This window comes from Hylobates moloch, unplaced genomic scaffold (assembly GCF_009828535.3).
Source record: "Hylobates moloch isolate HMO894 unplaced genomic scaffold, HMol_V3 SCAFFOLD_10, whole genome shotgun sequence".
Taxonomy (NCBI): Eukaryota; Metazoa; Chordata; class Mammalia; order Primates; family Hylobatidae; genus Hylobates; species Hylobates moloch.
In genome coordinates this window covers 80981420-81005639 of record NW_026652285.1, presented here as the reverse complement: position 1 = coordinate 81005639, position 24220 = coordinate 80981420, and the positions used below count along the sequence as shown (strand labels likewise).

Here is a 24220-nt window from a genome sequence, read left to right as displayed (position 1 = left end):
ATCATTTTCATGGGTTATTGTATTCACACAATCCCAAGTCAAAAAGTTTTTCTGTTCTTAAAACATAAGATGCCATAGTTAAATTATCTTAAATTTATGTTTAAGCTGTCAGTAAGATTTGATATTTGCCTGTAGAGTGACTAGTACACCTTGGCGTAGGTCAAATGGACTATCATTTTTCTTTCTGGATGAAGTAGCTGTCATGGAGAAAATGGGAAAGTCACATGATTGCTCCTGGCCTTCAATGAGGTTGGAGTGGGGAGAGAGGGGGGGAAGATGGGATCAGAGACAGCCTCTCACTTTCCTTTCAGAACTCAGGGATGGGATCAGGCTTTAAAGGGACCCTAGGCAATTGCTTTTCCTTTTGTTTTATGAAAAATTTGACTTGTCACTTCTATGTTGTTATGATGGACTTTGCGGGTTGTGTTTAAGGCTCAATCAGCTTTGTATCGCAGAATTCTAATGTATTGTCATCTGTTTATTATTTATACCTCTGTTCACTCTCTTATACTTCAAGTCTATTGTTAAGAGTTTTTATTTGGATTCAAAAAGGCTGGTATATCAGTCAAGATCTAGAAAGGAAAACAAAAGCCTATCTATTATTTTATCACAGAATTTAATATATGGTTTGGTTAAATAAGTATTAGAGGACTAAACAAGGCAAAAGGGAAATACAGAGGAAGGACATTGAGATAGTAACTGTAGGAAGCAGCTTTACCCTCTAGCTGAGGGAACAGGAGGAGGAGTTGGGGATTATTAGAATTTAGAAGCCTAGAAGTGGGGCCCTGTAGAGCTGGCTCTTGAACCTCTGAGAAGAGGGTGCCAGCCAGCTAGTCCTGGCATTTCTTGGGGGGCTGGTTCCAAGTGTACAGAAATAAATGGAAATTGGAAGGAATAGCTGCTGCTGGGGGAAAAGCCAGCCAGTCGGGCCGGGTGCAGTGGTGGCTCACGCCTGTAATCCCAGCACTTTGGGAGACCGAGGCAGGCAGATCACCTGAGGTCAGGAGTTTGTGACTAACGTGGCCAACATGGAGAAACCCCGTCTCTACTAAAAATACAAAATTACCGGGGCATGGTGGCATATGCCTGTAATCCCAGCTACTCAGGAGACTGAGGCAAGAGAATCGCTTGAACCTGGGAGGCGGAGGTTGTGATGAGCCAAGATCGCGCCATTGCACTCCAACCTGGGCAACAAGAGCGAATCTCCATCTAAAAAAAAAAAAAAAGCCAGCCAATCAAGGAAGAAATCTAGAAATCTTTTGTTCATCCTTCAGCTTTGTACTCTCCCTCTGGTGTTCACTGTAGGCAGGACATGATGGGAAGCCAGCAGCAAGGAGGAATATCTTTCAGGTGCCCAGCCCCAGCACCACAAACAGTGGATAGAAGGGTGCGTTGGAGCTGAGAGATTACAAATCAGCTCACTGTTTAGAAACACATATGCTTATCGTGTCTTGATTTCCTCATTTAGAAATGGGCATAAGACTTCTCTGTGTGCTTCAATAGAATGCTTTGAAGGTTAAATAAGAGGGTGCGTGTAAAAGCACTTTACGAACCATTGAAATAAAAGCAACTAGGAATCAGGGCCCCACAACTTCTTTAATTTATTATAATAGGTATTTCTTAGAAGAAATGTGATCATCATCTTCAAAACTGTAGTACTTTTGAAGATAATTGTTTTTGTTTTTTGAGACAGGGTCTCACTCTGTTGCCCAGGCTGGAGTGCAGTGATCACTGCTCACTGCATCATCCACCACCCTGGGCTCAGGTGATCGTCCTACCTCAACCTCTTGAATAGCTGGGTCTACAGGTGCATGCCACAACACCTGGTTAATTTTCAAATTTTCTGTAGAGACAGGGTGTCACCATGTTGTCCCCGCTGGTCTTGAACAACTCCTGGACTCAAGTGGTCTGCCCACCTTACCTCTCCAAAGTGCTGGGACTACAGGCATGAGCCATTGTGCCTGGCTTGAAGATTATAATACCACTCCCATGCCATCCCCTTCCCTCTTCTCTTCTGATCACATGATCACATTAAGGTCTTATTTTATTTTATTTTATTTTTTTCTTGCTCTGTCACCCAGGCTAGAGTGCAGTGACGGTATGATCAATCATGGCTTGCTGCAGCCTCGAATGCCTGGGCTAAAGCAGTCCTCCCACCACAGTCTCCTGAGTAATTGGGACCACAGGTGCACACCACCATGCCCAGCTAATTTTAAAATTTTTTCCTAGACATGGGGAGGGGGACTCTTGCTGTGTTGCCCAAGCTGGTCTTGAACTCCTGACCTCAAGTGATCCTCCTGCCTTGGCCTCCCAAAGTGCTGAGATTACAGGTGTAAGCCACCATGCCCCCCCACATTAAGTTCTAAGACATCAATTTTATGATTGTGGTTTTGATTGGTGAAGTATGGTTGTGGTATGTGCAGGATACCGTGAGTGACTTCTCATGGTCTTGCTCTTGAGAGTGTGCCACCAAGGGTCTGCACTAACCAAGGGTGTGCCCAGAGGCTCACTGCAGGCTTGAAATTCCTGTGGAGTCTTGTGTTTTACCTGGAGCACATGTGCATAGTTTCCATTCTGCTCCATAGTATGCACATATTTGTATTTATTTCAAGCTAAAAATGTTTGTTTCCCATAACTCTTTGCGTATAATTGATACTCTACATATTTATAGCCTCTTGGACTGTTTCCCCTCTCCTCAGGGAGTGGTTTGCTCATTTGGAAAAGGCCAAGATATATCACTGTAGAGTTTCTTTTGTTTTCCCCCGCCCGGCATCTTTACCTTGTTCTGGGAGAAAGGAGAATTAGAGGTCTGAGTTGCAGCTGGAGAAACTGGCAAATTAAAATCACACTGGGAAAGAGAATTACTGTGTTTCACACCATACCAGTAGAAATGACAGGCTGTTTTCTGCTGGTAGGGATTTGGCCTTTGGTATTGGCAGTCTTGAGAAGTATTAGATAATCTTTGCTGATACACTCTATTTTCTCCTCAGGTTCTAGGTCCCAATTCTACCGCAAATAGTATCATGGCGTCTTATCAACGACAGAAGACTTTGGTTCCTGTTCTTGGTTAGTATTTTTTCTCATTTAATATTACAATACTAAGCAGAAGGACTATCTTTCTGTAAGTATTGAGAAGATCAGCAGTATAAGGAGAGATTGGATACAATTTTTCACTACAAAAAATTGACTACAATTCTTCCTCAATTCTAAGACTGCATCTTTAGTATGATCAGTTTCATGCTTCTAGCGGTGGGGGACCTGGTACGGGAAAATCCAACATGACCGTCGTATGTGTAATTTTTAAAAATATTTATGTGGCATATGCTTGTTCATAAAGGCACATCACAGTTCCAGTTTCAGTCTAAACTGTCTACATTTACGTATACATCAAAAGATTCTTCTGAAGCATCATTACTGGCTATTGGCAGTTACGCTTTGCATCTTGGGGGCATTTTCATAAACCTTGCTTATGAGTGGGACCTTTTTATTATGTTTAGGATTGATAATATAATTTGAAGGCAAATCCAAAGAATATTAGCATTTTATACATATTTCCTGTTTAGTTATGTATGAAGTGTTTTATTTGTTGAGGGGAGATGATTCTCAATTAGATTACTTATATCCCTAAAAATTAAAAACCCTAAGCGCCTTCTTTTGAAAGTTGATTAGAAACATTTGATGGGTCAACTTGGGACTTTCAGTATTTGCCCTTACTTATAGTTGGATCAATGAAGCATCTTAGCTTTGAAAAGTGAATGATAGTTTCTAAAATAACTGGCAGTTTTAACTGCTGTTATTTGCATTTCTAGCATGTGACAAGCAACTTTCTGAAATTTTTTTTCACCAAAGTGCTACACTGTAATAGCATTTTGATGACATTTGAAGTAGCCTGTGGGGATTCAAATTAAGTTTGACTTTAACAGCTTGTGTTGCTACCAGGAAAGAACAGCTACCTTCCATCCCAGCTAAACTCATACATCCAGACAGTAACTACTGTGTTCCTAGCTCCTCTTCTGTCTGGAGAATGGCAAGGTACTTTTGATATCAGTTTCGACATATTCACTTATTCCTTTTTCTTCGTAAACTTTTTTATTTAAAAAAAAAAACAGATGGGGGTCTTAATATGTTGCCCAGGGTCGTTTTAGACTCCTGGTCTCAAGTGATCCTCCTGCCTTAGCCTCCCAAAGTGCTGGGATTGCAGGCTTGTGCCCCTGTGCCCAGCCCACTTATTTCTCAGATGCTAGAAACTTATATTAGACCTGAGGCCATTTGGTCATTGTTTATTTTGTGCTGTAGTCCAATCCGTTGTGATTTCCACCTCCTATGTTCCTCGTTGCTGGCCTGATGCTGACCTTCAGGTCAGGTCAGTCCCACCATTCCCTGGGGTATTCTAGATGGCTTTCCCACTTCAAAGAGCACTTTCTTATTTTCCAGCTGAGCCTTAAAGACACTCTGTAATATTTGAGAGCCCCTCATTATCTGAGTGTTTATTATCATTACCCTTGTGGTTTCAAGGTTGTATAGGAAAAGGGAAGTTCCTATAATTCAAAAATTGCCACTGATGAACTAATCACAAAATTAGTCCCACTCAAATATTACTCAGCTGCCCCTCCCCAGCTAACAATAGTTAAGTATATTGGCACATCCCCACAAGTGAAATCAATGACTTGATGGGTCATCTCTGATTGTTTCCTGCTTTGGTGCAATATAGTATCATGCAGAACAATTGCAAGTCTTGCAAAAATTTAGTATTACATAAAATAGATAAAAATGATATTGGAAAAGTATTTGAATCACAGCTGGGTTGGACTTGTTGCAAGTGATGACAAAATAAGTGCTTCAAATGATTTTGACTATCAAAAGATTGAGAGAAGTCCTTAGAAAAATTGAAAAGCCCTCAGGGTATTTTTATAAAAATTACTTTTTTTGTGTGCTGTGAAATTCAAATATGGAAATATGAAATATGTCATGTCCTGCTGTCATATAATTTGTCAGAATAATTACTTTCTTGCCCAAAAGTCTGTACTTTGTGTTTATTTCAAGTTCAGTCTAGACTCAAATATAGTTGTAGTTATGCCTAATTTAAAAAAATGAGATAGAGCACATTATTTTCATAACTAGTTTTTTAAAGATAAAGTCATTCCAACTTTAATTGGTATTTATGAAATTATGGACCTTGCTGACAGTGAATTTATTTAAGTAGCCCTTTTCCAGTATTGATATTCTTATATCTTTATGGCACCATTTAGTGGAGAGAAATGTAAACAAACATAAAGATGTAGTATTAAATCATAACTGCATAAAATTAACTGTAGTACATACTGCACTACTGTAATAATTTTGTAGCTACCTCCTGTTGCTATTGTGGTAGGTGAGCTCAAGTGTTACCAATATCTGCTTAAAATGCCACGTGCCACTAATCATCTCCACATGAGCAGCACATGACAGTCTCCATTAATTGCACATGGCAGCGAAAAGTGATCTCTTGCGTTCTCATGTATTTTTTATCATGTTTAATGTAATATTGTAAACCTTAAATAACACCATGAGACCTATAGGAAGTACCACAAGTGATGCTCCCAGGAAGCAGAGAAAAGTCATGACATTACAAGAAAAAGTTGACTTGCTCCATATGTACTATAGATTGAGCTCTGCAGCTGTGGTTGCCCACCACTTCAAGATAAATGAACCCAGTGCAAGGACGATTATAAAAGAAAAGGAAATTTATGAAGCTGTCACTGCAGCTATGCCAGCAGGCATGAAAACCTTCTGCTTTTTGCAGAATATCTTTTTATCTTGTATTGAAGATGCAGGTTTTATGTGGGTGCAGGATTGCTATGAGAAAGGCGTACCTATACAACTAATATGATTTGAGAAAAAGCACAGTCATTGTATGAGAACTTAAAGTAAAAAGATGAAGAATCAAAGCTGGAGAATTTAATGCCAGCAAAGGATGGTTTGATAATTTTAGAAAGAGGTTTGGCTTTGTAAATGTCAGGATAACAGGAAAAGCAGCTCCTGCCATCCAGGAGGCAGCAGCAAAGGCAGTCAGGTTTATGATCAGGACGGCCCTTATCTATAAAGCTGCTAACCCCTTAGCCTGGAAGGGAAAAGATTAATACCAGCTGCCAAGCTTTTGGTTGTACTATACAACAAGAAGGCTTGGACAAGGAGAACACTTTTTCTGGATTGGTTCCGTTGTCGATTTGTCCCTGAAGTTAGGTAGTATCTTGCCAGTAAGGGGACTGCCTTTTAAAGTTCCTTTGATACTGGAGAATGCCCGAGGCCACCCCAAACCCCATGAGTTCAACACCGAAGACGCTGAAGTGATCTACTTGCCCCCAAACACACATCTCTAATTCAGCCTCTAGATCAGGGGGTCATAAGGACCTTTAAGGCTCATTACAAACAGTACTCTATGGAAAGGATTGTCAAATGTATGGAAAAGAACCTTGACAGAACATGAAAGTCTGGAAGAATTACACCATCAATGATGCTATCATTGTTATAGAAAAAGCTGTGAAAGCCATCAAGCCCAAGACAATAAATTCCTGCTAGAGAAAACTGTGTCCAGATGTGCATGACTTCACAGGCTTTACGACAGCCAATCAAGGAAATCATGAAAGAGATTGTGGATCTGGGAAAAAAAAAAAAAAAAAGGTGCATGAAGGATTTCAAGATAGGGATCTTTGAGAAATTCAAGAGGTGATAGACATCACACCAGAGGAATTAACAGAAGATGACTTGATGGAGATGAGTGCTGCCAAACCAGTGCCAGACAATGAGGAAGATGACATAAAAGAAGCAGTGCCAGAAAATAAATTGACATTTATTCCAAAGGTTCCAGTTATTCAAGACTGCCTTTGGCTTCTTTTACAACATGGACGATTCTATGTTATGAGCACTGAAACTAAAAGAAACTGTGGAAGGATTGGTACCTTAGAGAAATGAAAAAGCAAAAACATCAGAAATTATGGTGTATTTCTGTAAAGTTAGTGACCCTGAGTGTGCCCACCTCTCTTGCCTCCTCTTTAACCTCCCCTACCTGTTTCATCTCTACTACCCCTGAGACAGCAAGACCAACCCCTCCACTTCCTCCTCCACTTCAGCCTACTCAACGTGAAGATGACAAAGAAGACCTTTATGATGATCCGCTTCCACTTAATGAATAGTAAATATTGTTTTCTTTATGATTTTCTTAATATTTTCTTTTCTCTAGCTTACTTTATTGTAGAAATGTAGTATATAATACATATAACATATAAAACCTTTGTTAACTGACTTTTTATGCTGCCAGTACGCTACCGGGCAACAGTAAGCTATTGGTACTTGAGTTTTGGAGATGCAGAAGTTAAACATGAAGCCAGGTGTAGTGGCTCACACCTGTAATCCCAGCACTTTGGGAGGTTGAGGTGGGTGGAACGAGACTAGGAGTTTTGAGAGTAGCCTGGGCAACGTGGCGAAACCTCATCTCTACAAAAATTAGCCAGGTATGGTGGTGCACACTTGTAGTCCCAGCTACTTGGGAGGCTGAGGCAGGAGAATCACTTGAACCCGGGGGGTTGAGGCTGCAGTGAGCCATGATCGTGCCACTGCACTCCAACCTGGGCAACAGAACGAGACCCTGTCTCAAAAAAAGAAAAAAAAAAAAGGTATATACAGATTTTTGACTGTGCAGTGGGGGTCTGCACCCATAACCCTACATTCAAGGATCAACTGTAATTTTTCATGCCTGCATGGCTCATGTGTACGGATTTACTGCTGGAAGTTTATCGTAAATAATGCTGAAAAAGAAATTCCTTATATATACATATTTTCTGATATCTCTGCTTGCAGTATATGATTCCTGGTTAGGAAAGAAACTTAAATCTAAGTGACAGAGTGCCTAGGAGTTTTAGGTTACAATGACAGAATCTTTTCCTAACCCTTTCTCTCCATTTACTTTTTTTTAAGCAAGGGCATCTTTATTGATCAACATGTTTGTCGAAGTTTCATCATAAAGTAGTTCCTGTCCATTAACTTCACTTACTGAATATGTGCTACCACATTTTGCTATTCCTTAAAAATTGAGATAGACTTTACATATAGTGAAATGCAGAGATTTCAGGTGTATAATTTGATGAGTTTTAATAAATGTATACAGCCATGTAACTGCTGCCACCACCTCTCCCACCAGTTTGAAATACAGAACATTCTTCCACTTTACATCACTGGGTGAGCATGCCTGAGGTTGAAATGCAGTCCCTCCTCTCAGGGCAGGGCCTCCAGGCTGTGTTTGCTCTGACCTGGAGGTTGCAGGGGTAGCAGACACATGAACTCTAGCTCTGATGGTCTTATTGCTGCAAACCCCACCTGCCTAGTTTGTTTAGTTTAGAGTTACTGCCTCAGCGCCCTCCAACAAGAGTATGTTTGTCACAATTTCCCTTCCTTTCTTACTTTTAGATGCTGAGCTTTTTATACCACCAAAGATCAACAAAAGAACCCAGTGGAAGCTGAGCCTGCTAGACTGAGTGACTGCAGTTAGAAGGGATCCGACAGAGAAGACCATTTCCACTCATTCTGGTTGTCCTACCACCCCTTGCTCTTTGAGGCCTGGCTATTGAGAACTGGAAAGAATAAAATAACTTACCTTAGCGTTGCCAAGAACTTCAGCAGACAGCAAGCAATTCTATTTATTTTATTTTGTGTATACATCTTAATCATTAGCAAGACATTAAGCTTTAACCATTATGGCATCATTTTGTGAGAATGATTGTTCTTTCACTTGGGCTGTTTGAGAGCATAATTATGGTAATCATGAGATTAATGTTTCATGGTTTCTACCTCCAAAGTGTGAAGACAAGTAAAATAATGTTTCTAAATTGTCTTATTTTATTGGCGGAGAAGATTACAATGGCTATGAGTGCTACATTTGGTCAAATGTAATCACTTATACGGCTTCTTGTCACCTTAAACTAAGGCAGAATAAAAAGTATCCTTTGAAATTATAAGCCCTCCTTTGCTGACAGCTGTTATTTTGTAACATCTTACCAGGTCATGTGCTTTCATTTATAACTGGGCTGAGCCTCCTATAATTACAATGTCTGTAGGGACTGTTTTACTGCCTGTGTATTTTCTGCTAGAGAGTTAGCAATGTTAGAGCTGGAACAGATTAGAATTTCTAAACAGTATCGTGCACATTTGGTGTGAGTGATCAGTGTGCATTGTATGGCATGCATGGTTGTGAATTAGTCTGTTCTCCAAATACTGTTTCTTTAACTCAGATATTTGTGTTAGTGTCTAGGCCACTTCATTTATTTTTCGTTATGGTACTTTACTGACTTCTCTTTATTCAATTCTCCACCCCCTCACCAAAAAATACTGTCTCAAAATGAGAATATTTTGTTTTCATGGTGAGTCTAGAAAACGCCCACTTCATTCTGATTAAAAATTCTTCCATGTTTTAAATATCAGAACCAGACCTTTCTTACTGTATATCTTAGTCCATTTGTGTCTCTATAACAACAACCAACTTTCAAAGGAACTAATAGAGCGAAAACTCACTCATTACCACGAGGAATACACCAAGCGATTCACGTAGGATCTGCCCCTGTGACCAAAACACTTCCCACTGGGCCCCATTTCCAACCTTGGTGATCACATTTCAACATGAGGTTTAGGGAAACAAATGCCTAAACTACAGCACTGTACATAAACTAACGGGAAATGCTGCTTTTGATCCTTAAAGAAGTGATATAGCCAAAATTGTAATTTAAGAAGCCTTTCCCAGTATAGCAAGATGTTAACTATAGAATCAATCTAGGAGTATTCACTGTAAAATTCAACTTTTCTGTATGTTTGAACATTTTCACAAAATAATAGGAGTTTTTAAAAAGAAGAGGAAGAAGATATACTTTGCTTTGGAGAAATCTACTTTTTGACTTATATGGATTTGCTGTAATTAAGTGCCCAATATTGAAAGGCTGCAAGTACTTTGTAATCACTCTTTGGCATGGGCAAATAAGCATGGTAACTTATATTGAAATATAGTGCTCTTGCTTTGGATAATTGTAAAGGGACCCATTCTGATAGACTGGAAATAGAAGTAAATGTGTTTATTGATAATGGTGTGAATTTTCCTGGACATTCAGTTTCCTTAAATAATGTATTGAAGCAGCAAGAAATTATTTGTTTGAATGCAAATTACTATCAATTACTGTTTCTCTCATCTGAGCAGGATTGGATTTTGTTCATCTGTAGAAGAAGCAGGCAGGAGGAGACCTTCCAAATTGAGGCAAAGCCAAGAAGAATTCATGGGGGAAAATTGAGTGTATGAGAAAAGGAGAAAACTCCTCTGAGTGATGAATGCTTAATTTGGGGGAAAGACTGTCAAGTTTTAGAAGGGTACATAAATTTGGATCCTGTCCCAAAGCAAGTTCATGCTGCAATAAGCTAAAACCTTCGCTTTTCTTGGTTCCATTGAGTCAGATAGCTTTGCTCAGATGCTCTAAACTTCAAGAGGGAACTTGCAGAAGACTATCTTCTTCAGTCAAAGTCCATTTTAAATTTATGCTTTTTAAAAAACTGAGGCTGGGTGTGGTGGATCACACCTGTAATCCCAGCACTTTGGGAGGCTGAGGCGTTTGAGACCAGCCTAGCCAACATGGTGAAATCCCATCTCTACTAAAAATACAAAAAAAAATTAGGCAGGTGTGGTGGCGGGCACCTGTGATCCCAGCTACTTGGGAGGCTGAGGCAGGAGAATCACTGGAACCTGGGAAGGTGGAGGTTGCAGTGAGCCAAGATCGTGCCACTGTACTCCAGGCTGGACAAGAACGAGACTCTGTCTCAAAAAAAAAAAAAAAAAAACTTAGCAGGAGCAATTTTTATATGCCTTTGTGGATGTAGCTTGATGCAATTTCTTAGCCCTGCTGCATATTTTTAATTTAATTATATATGCATGTATATATACATACACATTTGAGAGATTTGTCATAGCAATAACTGAAGAGGGTGTTTTTAAAAATAAGTAAAACTGATGAAGCTTAGTAACTTAAGGTGACTGCAAATTTGAGAAGCAAAATTAGATTTGTTCTTCCTCTCGTGCTGGTTATTGTACTCCCATATTCTCTAGAAGCACCGCCTGAACAAGCCCTGGGGAGTCTTTGGCTGTTCTTTCTTGTTTGTTGTATTTATTAGTAACTGGGTGCAAATAAACATCTTAGGAGCTAGGTAGCCGTACATATTCACGAGGCTGGAGATAAGACAAGGCTAGTTTAGTAACATTTGGCAGTGCTGAAGGCCTGCGTTGGATTCTCGTGTTTCTATGTTCTCTGTGCTCCCTGAGCCCTTGCCCATGCCTGCAGTGGGCTGCTCCACCACTATTCTTATTGGCTCTAGAGTCCCAGGATCTTTAAGAACAACAGTTGTTGAGTTGATATAAAGGAAAGAACAAGGCTTTGGGCCATGTGTCCAACCATCTTAGCAGTGTTGGACAAAGTCACTTAATCTCACTGAGCCTTGCTTTCCTTCAGTCTTGTGTGTGCCCATCAAGCTAAGCAGAGTTTCTGAATGGCACTATTGTCATTTTGGTTCATGTCATTCTTTCTTTGGGTGTTGGGAGGTGCTTCCCTGCACATTGTAAGATGTTTAACAACTTCCCTGGTCTCTAACCCCTAGATGCCAGTAGTACACACTCCCACCCCTGTTATGACAACCACAAAAATCTTTAGATGTTGTTAAATGTCCCCTACAGGCCAAAGTTGCCCCCCACTTGAGAACTACTGTGTTAAGATAAGTTCCAAATAGTAAAACTATTGCTTTTTTATGAGGAGATTCTCTTTTTCTACTAGGGCATACTTGTGAGGATCAAGTGAGAAAATTCATAAAGCGCTTTGAAAAAGACTGCACAATTGCTCAGCCTTCAATTGGCATTTTTCATTTAAAAATGAACATTGAGGCCTAGGAAGGCCTGGAGACGCCCATCCTCCAGAACCACCTCCCAACCCTCCTCTTCATTAAGACCCTTGCCTTTTTAGGGATCTTTGACGTGGGGTTCATATACCCCTAAGGGATCGGTAGATAGAGCATATTTCTGTATGATAGGTTTCCTCTGTAATCATACATTTTATTTTATGCATTTAACAACATTATTCTAAGAAGAGGTTTATAGGTTTACCACCCTGCCAAAGAGGTCCGAAGGTTAAGAACTAACCAAACTTCAACTTGCGCATCAGTGAATGATCATGGGTTGACACTAGAGTGGTTTGGGCAGAAACTGAGGTAAAGATGTCCCTCTCTCTCAGGTCAGTGTCCCCAACTCCTGATTCCTTGACAGTCCAGCATAAGGCTTAGTCATCCGTGCTGAACCATGGGAACCTCACATGCCCCCCCTCTGTGGCTCTCTCTCTGCTGGTGCCAGCCAGATACTCTTATTCACCAGACCTGGATCCAGGGTCAGGCACTTTAGGCCTTTCAAGACTGTCTAGGCAAGCCTGGAACCTGTGAGGGCGGCTCTGGAGGGCTTCTCCCTGGAGATGGTGGAGGTTGCCAGCTCTCCTCTAAATGCAGAATGCCTGCCTTTGAGTGCCTGTGTGGCTAAGGACTATAGTAAGAGACTTTTGGCCTTCTGCATAAGAGGTAGAAACCTAAAGATACTAGCTAGCTATTGTGAGGACCCCCAGGAGTCTAGATACTGGTATTCAGATATTTTTCGCTGTTTGTAAATCAGCTGTGTGAGGTAGGCATTTATACTCAGTTTTGCAGGCAAGCAAACAAACTCAGGTGGTAGCAAAATAGTGTTTCAAACCAGAGTCCAGAGCCCATGTTCCATCCTCTGTTTTGTGCACCAACTAGTGTTCAGATTCTGAACTTTAAAGACAAGACAGAGAATGTATTGGAGGCTGTTCTAAAGAATCTCTAATTTAAAGTGCTCATATTGCAAACTCCCCCTGCAGGAACACCATAGAGCTCGCTGGGCCCTGGAAGGGCTTCCCTGGCTACTGAGGGTCTCTGTGTACCTTTGGGCTCCCCAGTTGGATTAGAATGACCCACATAGGGCAACCTCCCACAGACCCATACCATCAGCCCCAGAACCAGCAGCCTCTATCCTCAGCACACCCAGACTCCAACTGTGTGTGTTATAGGCTGATGGAGAATCCGGTCTGCTGGGAGATGGGCAGCTACTACTTGAAGTGTCTAGAGAATAACTGTGGCTTCAATCCCTAACCTCTCTGCTGATAACCCAAGATCAATCTTACTTCGGTTTTTAACAAGGGAAATCTGTATAGCACTTGTTCTCTGAAGAGTTGCCCTTTGAGGCACTTACATATGCCTTGCTTGTAATATGCTAGGCTTCAGCAGCCAGTTGCCATGATGGCTTAGTAAGAACTGGTACTGAGACATAAATGACTGTTGGAACTAAAAGAAACTCTGTTAAAGCAGGGCTCAGACAGCTTTGCCAGCTCTTGCCAGTCCCTCAGGGTTGCTGATGAAGTGTGAAATGGACACTGATGCTTTGTGGGAGATTGCACTGTTACAGCATACGTCCTATTGGCATATATGGAAAGGGAACTGCTTATATGCCCCTACAGCATTTACCCTCTGATCTTCATTGCACTCCCCCTTCCAAGCAGAGTTTAACCATAAAGTAGTTCCTAAAGTGGGGAATGCACAAAATAAGGGGAAGCATAATTTTAGAGCAAGTGAATGTTTAAGCAATCCACATACAATGCATGTCCTATTTTGTTCATCTTCCCCCTACTCTTACTTTTGTTTGGGGAAATGTATATTTTAAGGCAGATGCTGCGTGTGTGAAGTTGTTCTTATGAAGTCAGGAAGTAGAGAAACACACTGTGGAGGGGCATATGAGGGGTGTTTAATGCTACAGGAATAAGCGCCGGCTCCACCCCCTGTGTGTAGGAGTGCGCTCACCCCGCCAAGGGTACGCACTGCCAGTGCAGTGGCCATCCTCATTGCCATTCAGAAGCACCTCCTGTAGAGGAAGAAAGGCCCGTGTTCCTCGTACTCAAAGCGGTGGACCCACAGTGGTTGGAAACCCTGAAGTGAGGCCAGGATGGAGCCACCGGTCCACACGGCACTGTCTCTCTCAGGCAGCACGTTTACTTGCGGGGTGTCATTGGGACACATGCTGCTTAGCTCCTTCTGCAGACGGTTAGGGAAGCCACTGAGCAGCGTGCTGCCCCCGCAGAGCAGGATGTTCCCCATGAGGTCCCGTTTGAGGGCGATGTCACACTTGTTAAGGCAGGACACGGTCTGGGTGTGGAGGCCCAGCTGCATGGACTTGATGAGAGATGGCTTGAAGAACATCTCCGAGCAGAGGAACCGTTCCTGAGACAGCTGAATCTCCTTCCCATCCGGCAGCACGTAGCGGATCGTGTGCTCACTGAGAGGGACTTTCTTCTCCGCAGTGGGATCCAGGGCCACAAAGCAGCATTTCTTCTTGATGTCCTCCACGATGCCCATCTGGTCCTGGGTGAATTCGTTCCCTGCACCATTCAGCAGGCCCAGCAGGTAGGCTGTCAGGTCAGAGCCCGCGTAGTCCAGCCTTCCGGTGATGCTGGGCAAAGGATAACCCTCGTAGATGGGGACCACGTAGGACACGCCGTGGCCCACCTCCACCACCAGGCCGGAGGTCCTTCCATAGGAGTACATGGACAGGCGTGACTGGTAGGCGATGTGCATAGCAGGGGTGTTGAAGGCTTCAAAGAGCATTTCAGCATATTTCTCTCTGTTGGTGTGTGGGCTCAAGGGCGGGTCTGAAACCAAGACCGCATGCTCCTCTGGGGCGATCTTCATCTCTTGTCGGAAGAGATATTCCCAGATATCCTGCACTGTATCCCAGTCCACGATGATGCCATGTCGCAGAGGGTTAACCAGCTTGAGATGAACGTTTGTGTTGTTGAGTTCCTGCCCCACGAATGTCTCCTTGCGATTATCCCCAGTCTTGGCGGTCTCCATGTAGGGCTTGCCCACCGTTGTTGAGATCTTGTGGGTGGGTCTTGGCAGGCCGGCAAAGCCACATTTACAGTAGCCAGTGCCCAGGTCCACGACCACTGCTTTGGTCACCTCCTGCTTGGGCCTCTCCTTGGCTGCCTTTGATTCAGTAGGTTCTTGTGGCTCTGAACTCCTATGGCGGACCCACATGGCCCGCTTCGCCGGGCCATCCCTTAAAGAGGCAGTCTGGAGGGTCTGTGTCTGCAGGGGGGCCTGGTTACCCACCTTCTTGGCGGGCCCATCCCCCATGATTGCTGCGGGTGGAGCCCACATGTTGTCAAGGGCCGCACCACTCTTAGAAAGTTCTCAATTCCACTGGATTCAAGGCCTGAAAGGCCTACATCAGAGGATACCCTGAGAATTTTCCCAACAATGACATCACTAATTATGATGTAATCTGGTGACCTGGGCTTTCTAGATATTGCAAACCCTTATTCTGCGTTAGGGTACATTTGGGATATTGTTTTTGAAATGGCTCCCCTTTTCCTGAATTTTGTAACAAGACTGATTTATTCAATTAATTAATATTTCTTGAGTATCTGCTATATACAAGGCAGCTGGGAATTCGTTGGTGAAAAAAACAGACAAAATATCTTATTCTAGTTGGTGGAGGGTGGGGGTGACAGACAATAACCAAAATGAGCCTTAAGAGCAAAAGCAGGGTGGCAGTGCTAGTGTGGCCTGGGCAGGGCTTCCTGAGAGGGTGACGTTTGAATGAAGACATGCAGTAGGTGAGGAAGGGAGCCACATGTATGTCAGGGGAGCAGCAGGTGCAGAGGACTGGAGGCAGATGTGTGACTGAAGAGTTAGATCAGGGGTCAGCAGGCTGCAGTCGAATCCAGTCCCCGGCTTGTTGGATAGGAATACAGCCGTGCTCATTCAGGTACGTATTGTCCATGACTGCCTTTGCAGTACAACAGTAGAGCTGAGTCATGGCATTGAAGACTGTATTGCCCAAAAAGCTGAAAGAAAGTAAATATTGACTGGCCCTTAAAAAGTTTGCCGACCTCTCGAGTTAGAGGAGGAGCAGGAAGAAAAGTGTGGCTGGCATGGAAGGAGTAACGAAAAGTAGATGAGATGGGGTGGGAGAAGGCGAGCAGCTCACGGTAGGCCTCATAGGCCAATGCGAGGATCGTGGGTAAGGTCAGAAAGCACCAGAGGATTTGGCGCAGAGCACTGACGCCACCTGATTTAGATGTTAGCGGGATCCTTTGCTGCTGTGGTGACTATGTGAAGGGCACTAAGGGTGACACTTAGAACAACCTTAAGGGGAATTATTTTTGGATATACATGTGTACACTTACTGTGCCTTCATCAGGGTCATTGGCTAGACAGTGAAATTAGACCCTACAAAATCCCACTGACAACACTGAGGCTCGTAGGTGCATAGCTCACCCAAGGATATCCAACCGGGAGTAAACAAGCTCTCCTGACTGTGGCTTCCTCCCCAGGATGTGCTGGGACACAGCTTGATGGGACCTAGCGTGCATCTCTTAGGCTGCTTGGCCACCATCTTGCATGCCATTTCTGAAGCTGGACACACTGGTGTGGATGCCTGCCACGCTCAGGGCAGAATCCAACCTTGTGTTATGCCACACCTTGAACCTGATTGCAGCCCTTCATAAAGAGGCAGTCACCACAATAATGGGCTTTCTCCTTTAGAGAGGCTATGAGGGCTGCTCTCAGTTCCTTGTTGGGTATGAGAGAAGAAAGGGATCAAGTCCAGTCTCATGAGATTTGTGACTATCTGATGGGGGCAGCAAGGTGTCATCCCAAGGACAAAAATCTCAGTTTCTTGCTTCATTGATTAGTGGATGAGATAAATGGCATGGAATTTTAAAGGAAAAATAGGAAAGTACTTTTGATGCCTGGCTGCCTGAAAAACAGTTTAATTGCCTCTGCTGTTCAGGGATTTGCATGGGCAACTCAGATTGTTTGACTTTGTTTCAAAAGTGCTGTATATGGTAACCAAAGGCATATGTAATTTAAAACCCTCCATTTTTTTCTTCCCAAACCCTACTTGAATTTTGAGAAATCTATAGCTGCTTGGTGCCTTTTCACTAACCTGGACTCCTAGAAGAGCCTGTATTAGCTTCCTGTTTCTGCTGTAACAAATTACCATGGATTTAGTGGCTTAAAGCAATTCACAGTTATTATCTTACTATTTTGGAGGTCAGAAGTTCGTAATTCTTCTTAGTGGGCTACAATTAAGGTTCTTTCAGGGCTGTATTCCTTCTGGAGGTGTAGGAGACAATACTGCCTCTTGCCTTCTGCAGCTCCTAGAGGCCACCTGTGTTCCCTGGCTCATAGTCCCTTCCTCCATCTTGGAAGAGGGACTCTCCGACTACAGCTGTCATTGTCACTTCTGTTTCTCTGCCCTTGACCCTCCTGTATCCCCCATATGAAGACCCTTGTGATTACATTGGCCCCACCCAGGCCATACAGGATACTCTCCCCATCTCAGATTCCTTCATTTAATCACATCCACAGAATCCCTTTTGGCATGAAAGTTAATATAGTCAGAGGCCCCAGGGATTAAGATGTGGACACCTTTGGAGGACCCTTTCACCTGTTCAGTGCCTCCCTCTTTGCTAATACACTCCAAGCCTGACATGCTCTGACTCATTTGCTCTTCCTGGGCTGCCCAGGCTTGCCCATCTATCATCTGTCATCGCCCTTTCTGCATTTGTGTGTGGAAGAGGTGATGCTTTAGTGTAAGGCAGTTACTCTATCTAGTCTGTAAGGTCCTTGAGCATAGGGATTTCCCTCACATTCTCTGAGCAAAAGCCAATGAAACACTTGCCCTCCTTTTACTTCACCTCTGAGTTGCACATGTTGGGTGCTCCTAATAAAAACCCTGTATCCCCTAAGCTTCCTTTTACCCTCTGTGCCTCTTCTCTCCCTCTATGCGTCATCACATGGTTAGCGGTAATAATGGAAGAATGCAGAGACTGTTGACACCGTGCCCCAAACCTCCACTGCCTAGCACACAACCCCCCATAATTGTCACCAGCTAAGGTCTGTGTGGGCTCTCTGGGGTCCCTAGTGAGGTCCCTCTAGGCAGAGGCACCCTATATTGCTCAAAATATGTTGGGCCACATTTTCTAATGGGATCGCACCTACTTTTAGTCCTCTGGCTCAAGACCAAAAAAAACCGTGGGATGACCCCTTTTCAAACGCAACCCTGGGGATCTTCTTCTATAGTGGAGGGAGAGAACATGGAAAGGTGAGATTAAAGAACACACTTCTCACCGAGGTGCATCCTGGCTCCTGGCTTCAATTTTTGGGACATTGCCCACCCCTGACCTTTGGAGGAGAGGTGGGCCAGGCCTCTGGAATTTTAGCAGCTATGGGAGGGAAAAAAAGACAATCCAGCATGGTGTTTCTTCTCATGAATCACCTGGAGTTTTTCTTAAAAATTACTGGAGCCCACCACAGCCTTTCCAACTCTTGAATATGCTGGAGAACCCCTGAGTCAGGAGCTCCCAACAAAGAAGGTCCTCGCCAAACAGGCACTTTGAGCTGCTTTCTCACAGCTCAGATCCCAGTGTGGACACCCAGGTCCCAAGACTGTGTCCATTTCCCCGAGGTGGAAGGGAGAGGAGCCATCTTCAGGGGGAGATATGCTACTGAGCACGCAAATGTGGATCCGGATGCTTCCCCTTCCATGTGCTCCAGCACAGTGTCCCACAGCCTGGTGGCCTTTGGGCATCTTTAAGTCAGCAGGCCCCAAACGTGTGTGTGTGGGGGGAGGGGGGCACCATCATCCACTTAGCAGCTCAAGGCAGAGACCTGGAGGCTGTGGGTAGGGTTCAAGTTGACGAGGGAACCCAGCAAAATGGTGATCACATTCAAACAACATTTCAAGTAGTTTACACAAAGTCATACAGATTATAAATAACAAATCTATGTTTGAACCCAGGTCTTCAGATTCCAGTTCCTCAGTCTTCCCTCTGCTCTTTACTGCCTTTCCATAAGGAATGGACAAAAAGTAGGCTCCAGCAGTCCATGAGCACTGCCTTTAAATAGCCTAAGAGTTGTTATGGAAGAATTCACTTGCCCTGTCGAACTTCAAGAGTAGACCCAAGACCAATTAATGGCTTCAGAGAGGTACAGATGCCAATCCAGTGTGATGAAACGTTTATCACTCATGGCTGGCCAAAATGGGGTGAGCTGTCCATGTCAGACAACTGGATGGGATGTTCTAGAGGGAACTAAAGGTTCCAATCCTCAGCTTCTGTGATTTCATGATCCCACCACAGGGCATTTCTGGGTCATGATGTTCATAATTGTAACCCTTAGAAAGTTGTTACCCAAATAATATAGTTGAATGCTGCCATGTTCCAAGAAACAATTCAGTGAGCTGGGCGCGGTGGCTCACACCTGTAATCCCAGCACTTTGGGAGGTCGAGGCAGGTGGATCACGAGATCAGGTGTTCAATACCAGCCTGGCCAACATAGTGAAACCCCGTCTCTACTAAAAATACAAAAATTAGCCAGGCATGGTGGCAGGCACCTGTAATCCCAGCTACTCGGGAGGCTGAGGCAGGAGAATCGCTTGAACCCGGAAGGCGGAGGTTGCAATGAGCCGAGATCGTGCCACTGTGCTCCAGCCTGGGCGAAAGAGTGAAACTCTGTCTCAAAAACAAACAAACAAACAAAATTCAGCAAACAAAAATCCCCACGCGTTCCTCATTAGCATTCTTACACGCTCCATGGCAGTATTTCTTAACTCTTTTTCTCCCATGCATGTTGCCTAATCAATTCCTCAGGCACCTCTGCTCATCTTAATTCTTCCAGAAAACTTCCTCAGGCCCAGTTGCCGCTCTTCTCCTTTTTCTCTTGACTTTTCACCACCAAAGCCCTAATCTGCCTTTTTGATTTTCGGAGTGGGAAGGGGCAGCTTAAGTTGCAGGTCCCTCTGGCACTCTAGTGAATTTGTCCTTTCTGGATGACAAGCCGTCTTTCTTTGCTCGGGTACAGGTAAGCGATTCATCCTTCCCTCTGCCTCACATCCCACATCACAGGAGCCCATGAGGAAAGGCCTGAAATGTCAGAGTAAGAGCTTGGATTAAAGTGAGGGATGGTTGGGGAAACAACAGATTGGATTCTACTCTACTTTCTAAATTTCTCTAGAACCAGGCTCTTCCTCTCTTCCACACTCTCACAGCCCCAGGTCAGGCCACCTTCAAGTCTTATCAGAATTTCTCTGATGGCCTCGTTTTGGGTCTCAGCTTCTAGTCTCGCCCCTCCCATCCATTCTCTACATTACAGCCAAATGCAGATCTTTTTAACATTTTTCTTTTCTTTTTTCTTTTCTTCTTTTTTTTTTTTCCGGAGCTAGAGTCCCACTCTGTCTCCCAGGCTGGAGTGCAGTGGTGCGATCTCAGCTCACTGCAACCTGTGCCTCCCCGGTTCAAGCAATTCTCTGCCTCAGCCTCCCAAGTAGCTGGGACTACAGGCGCCCGCCACCATGGCTGGCTAATTTTTGTATTTTTAGTAGAGATGGGGTTTCACCATCTTGGCTAGGCTGGTCTTGAACTCCTGACCTCGTGATCCACCTGCCTTAGCCTCCCAAAGTGCTGGTTGGATTACAGGGGTGAGCCACCGCACCCGGCCCTTTCTAACATTTTTCTAGAGGGCAAATCTGAACATTCCCCTGCTTAAAGTCTTCATAGGTTCCCTGGCTCACCTCAATTTAGTCTAAACCTACTCTTGGCATTTGATGCCCTTTCTTTTTTTTTTTTTTTGAGAAGGAGTCTTGCTCTTTCACCCAGGCTGGAGTGCAGTGGCACGATCTCGGCTCACTGCAAGCTCTGCCCCCCGGGGTTCACGCCATTCTCCTGCCTCAGCCTCCCGCGTAGCTGGGGCTACAGGCGCCCGCCACCTCACCTGGCTATTTTTTTTTGTATTTTTAGTAGAGACGCGGTTTCACCGTGTTAGCCAGGATGGTCTCGATCTCCTGACCTCGTGATCCGCCCGCCTTGGCCTCCCAAAGTGCTGGGATTACAGGCGTGAGCCACCGCGCCCTGCCTGATGCCCTTTCTATTTGGCTCTGTGCCTTCTCTAGCTTCATCTGTTTTTCCAAACACTTTCACTGTGGGAAGTTCTTCACCATGCCTCCATCTGAGCCTTTGCTCAAGCTGTGCTCTCTGCCTGGGACGTCTTCCCCTCCTCTTAACTACTTGACAAATACCTACACCTCTTCCGGGATTCAACTTAAGCATCACCTCCTCTCTGGAGCACCTTCTGACTGCCTGTCTCAAATGAGTTCTCCAAGTAGACTTCTTCCTGCAAACCCATCAGCACCCATTCCATTTTCTTGTCTAGACTGGGCACTGCTGGTGGCCTGGGTTTTTATCATCTATCACTGGCAGGCTGCACTAGGTAGGACCTACTACATACTCCAGTAAATGTGGAATGAAGGGAGGAAAGAACTCTTGGGGCCGTTAAGGAGGCCTGGTGCATTGGAGTTTGATGAATTTGGGTTAAGGTACAAACACCCCCAGTGCTGTTTGCTCTTGGGCAAGTCCTTAGAATTCTGAGCCTCATTTCCTCAGCTCTGCCTACCTGCAGAACAACCCAAGTGAAGTACCTGGTACAGTGCCTGCCTTACTGGAGGGGCTCAAACAGGCCCTCTCCACCAAGAAGCGGAAGAGGAAAGGTGTCCAGTAGTGAACAGGTTAGGCATGGAAATGCAAGGGGGCTGAGCAGAAACCTCTGAGACCCCAGTGTGCTTGGATTTCTAAAGCTGCCGGCCACCTGCTCTGTCCTGGAGCAAACTTGAGTTAGAGAGATGGGGGTGAGACACCAAGAGCCGGCCAAAGCCAGGCCCTCCCCCGCTGCCTGAATGGACCAGCCCCAAGTGACATCACAATCCCGGGTGGTTGTCATGGCACTGCTGGAGGTGGGGAATCTCATTTCTCCCCAGGGAGCTCTAGGCTGTGGATGTGAGAAGGGGAGCAAGGGAGGCAGATGGAGACAAGGAACAGCCCCATGCCCCTGGGCACGGCTCAGGGTGACCCTGGAGAGGCAGGAACACGGCCCGGCCCTGACGCCGGCCTCCAGGACACAGGTGCAGCCACTCAGCTCAAGACGAAGCCCAGGAAGGTGCGCAAGATCAAGGCGATCATCATCGACCTGGGCTCCCAATACTGCAAGTGCGGCTACGCGGGAGAGCCGAGGCCCACCTACTTCATCTCCTCCACCGTGGGCAAACGCTGCCCTGAGGCGGCCGACGCTGGCGACATCCGCAAGGGGACCTTAGTGGGCCATGAGCTGCTCAACACGGAGGCGCCTCTCAAGCTGGTGAACCCGCTGAAGCACGGCATCGTGGTGGACTGGGACTGCGTGCAGGACATCTGGGAGTACATCTTCCGCACGGCCATGAAGGTCCTCCCCGAGGAGCACGCTGTGCTGGTCTCCGACCCTCCGCTCAGCCCCAGCAGCAACCGGGAGAAGTACGCGGAGCTCATGTTTGAGACCTTCGGCATCCCCGCCATGCACGTGACGTCCCAGTCGTTGCTGTCCATCTACTCCTACGGCAAGACCTCGGGGCTGGTGGTGGAGAGCGGGCACGGCGTCTCGCACGTGGTGCCCATCTCTGAGGGCGACGTGCTGCCGGGCCTGACCAGCCGCGCCGACTACGCTGGGGGTGACCTCACCAACTACCTGATGCAGCTGCTCAACGAGGCGGGCCACGCATTCACGGACGACCACCTGCACATCATAGAGCACATCAAGAAGAAGTGCTGCTACGCGGCCTTCCTGCCCGAGGAGGAGCTGGGCCTGGTCCCGGAGGAGCTGCGCGTGGACTACGAGCTCCCGGACGGCAAACTCATCACCATCGGCCAGGAGCGCTTCCGCTGCTCTGAGATGCTCTTCCAGCCCTCCCTGGCGGGCAGCACCCAGCCGGGCCTCCCGGAGCTCACGGCCGCCTGCCTGGGCCGCTGCCAGGGCACGGGCTTCAAGGAGGAGATGGCCGCCAACGTGCTGCTGTGTGGCGGCTGCACCATGCTGGATGGCTTCCCTGAGCGCTTCCAGAGGGAGCTGAGCCTCCTCTGCCCGGGGGACAGCCCTGCAGTGGCTGCCGCTCCCGAGAGGAAGACCTCCGTGTGGACCGGCGGCTCCATCCTGGCCTCCCTGCAGGCCTTCCAACAGCTCTGGGTCAGCAAGGAAGAGTTTCAGGAGCGGGGCAGCATGGCCATTTACAGCAAGTGCTGAGCCTAGGCAGCTGCACAGACAAGGCCTCCAGCACAGGTGACTACAGGCCACTCTATACACATTTACAGAATTTGACATAAAGCTTTACTCTGAAATGGCTGTTGTCTACTCTGGGTTTCTTGCTTCAATCTGATAGCAGAGGGTCGGGGGGAGTCGGGCTTAGAAGTGGCAGCACCTTTTGCACTGGAGGTGGGGGCTGTAAGGAAGGGGGCTACCATACTGACCCCACCCCCTCTGCCTGCCTCGTGATGGTGACATCTCAGGGCCTAGAAAGTGGCCTCCTGTTTTATTAGTACCTCCAGGTTCAAAACCTGATCCAAAGACACTCCTCATCGCTCGCTCAACTTAAGGGGGTTGGCTACGATGAAGAGACTAGCTTCCGTCACCTAGTGGTAGGTTGGAGGAGATGCACAGCTGGGTGTCCAACTCCAGTCTCCTGTTTCTGCTGCTCAGAAGTGCTCCCAAACTTAATACTGCTTGATCACTCCAGGTTCCCTAACCTCCCCCTAGTGCCTGCCACCCTCAATGTGGGAGCCTAAGGCTGTGCCAGTGCATCTCCTGAGTGTGAAGCCCCATTTCTACCCATCTGTGGGTGTACCCCTTTCAACCGCAGCCAAAATTGCAGCTATTTTTCCAGAGTCACAAAGCAGAGCCGCTGATCGCAGAGGATGTCAGAGGAACCAGAAGGTCCTTTAGAAATCAGCTCCTCTCCCTGCTATAGAGATGGGGAAACTGGGCTGGGTGTGGTGGCTCACGCCTGTAATCCCAGCACTCTGGGAAGCCGAGGCAGATGGATCACCTAAGGTCAGGAGTTTGAGACCAGCCTGGCTAACATGGTGAAACCCTGTCTCTACTAAAAATACAAGAATTAGCTGGGCATGGTGGTGGGCACCTGTAATCCCAGCTTCCCCGTGAGGCTGAGGCGGGGCCATTAAGGTTCTTGCCCCTCCCATCCATTCTCTACATTACAGCCAGCAGGCAGAGGTTGCAGTGAGCTGAGTTT

General features: G+C 45.7%; 3 protein-coding genes across 7 annotated transcripts in view; 2 read left to right on the top strand and 1 right to left on the bottom strand.

The window, feature by feature from the left end:
• Nucleotides 1–8990, top strand: part of ELP1 (elongator acetyltransferase complex subunit 1) — a 68115-nt gene extending 59125 nt beyond the window's left edge. For all 5 annotated transcript variants that reach the window (XM_032164811.2, XM_032164809.2, XM_058444764.1 and 2 more), the window contains 2 exons: nucleotides 2991–3066; nucleotides 8443–8990. In XM_032164811.2, coding sequence (XP_032020702.1) covers nucleotides 2991–3066; nucleotides 8443–8510 — 144 coding nt within the window. In that variant the 3' untranslated portion in view covers nucleotides 8511–8990. The remainder of the gene's footprint in view (nucleotides 1–2990; nucleotides 3067–8442) is intronic.
• A 4843-nt stretch (nucleotides 8991–13833) lies between these two features.
• On the bottom strand, nucleotides 13834–15339 carry ACTL7A (actin like 7A). The gene has a single exon (XM_032164808.2). The coding sequence runs from the start codon at nucleotides 15265–15267 to the stop codon at nucleotides 13960–13962; it is 1308 nt and encodes a 435-aa protein (XP_032020699.1). The 5' UTR covers nucleotides 15268–15339; the 3' UTR covers nucleotides 13834–13959.
• A 391-nt stretch (nucleotides 15340–15730) lies between these two features.
• Nucleotides 15731–23316, top strand: ACTL7B (actin like 7B). The gene is made up of 2 exons (XM_032164807.2): nucleotides 15731–15877; nucleotides 21926–23316. Exon 2 carries the CDS (start codon nucleotides 21970–21972, stop codon nucleotides 23215–23217), a length of 1248 nt encoding a protein of 415 aa, XP_032020698.1. The 5' UTR covers nucleotides 15731–15877; nucleotides 21926–21969; the 3' UTR covers nucleotides 23218–23316.
• Nucleotides 23317–24220: the final 904 nt, after the last annotated feature.

Bases quoted from the DNA above. Each gene is read 5' to 3' on its own strand.
- ACTL7A (XM_032164808.2), bottom strand. From the start codon at position 15,267: ATGTGGGCTCCACCCGCAGCAATCATGGGGGATGGGCCCGCCAAGAAG.
- ACTL7B (XM_032164807.2), top strand. From the start codon at position 21,970: ATGGAGACAAGGAACAGCCCCATGCCCCTGGGCACGGCTCAGGGTGAC.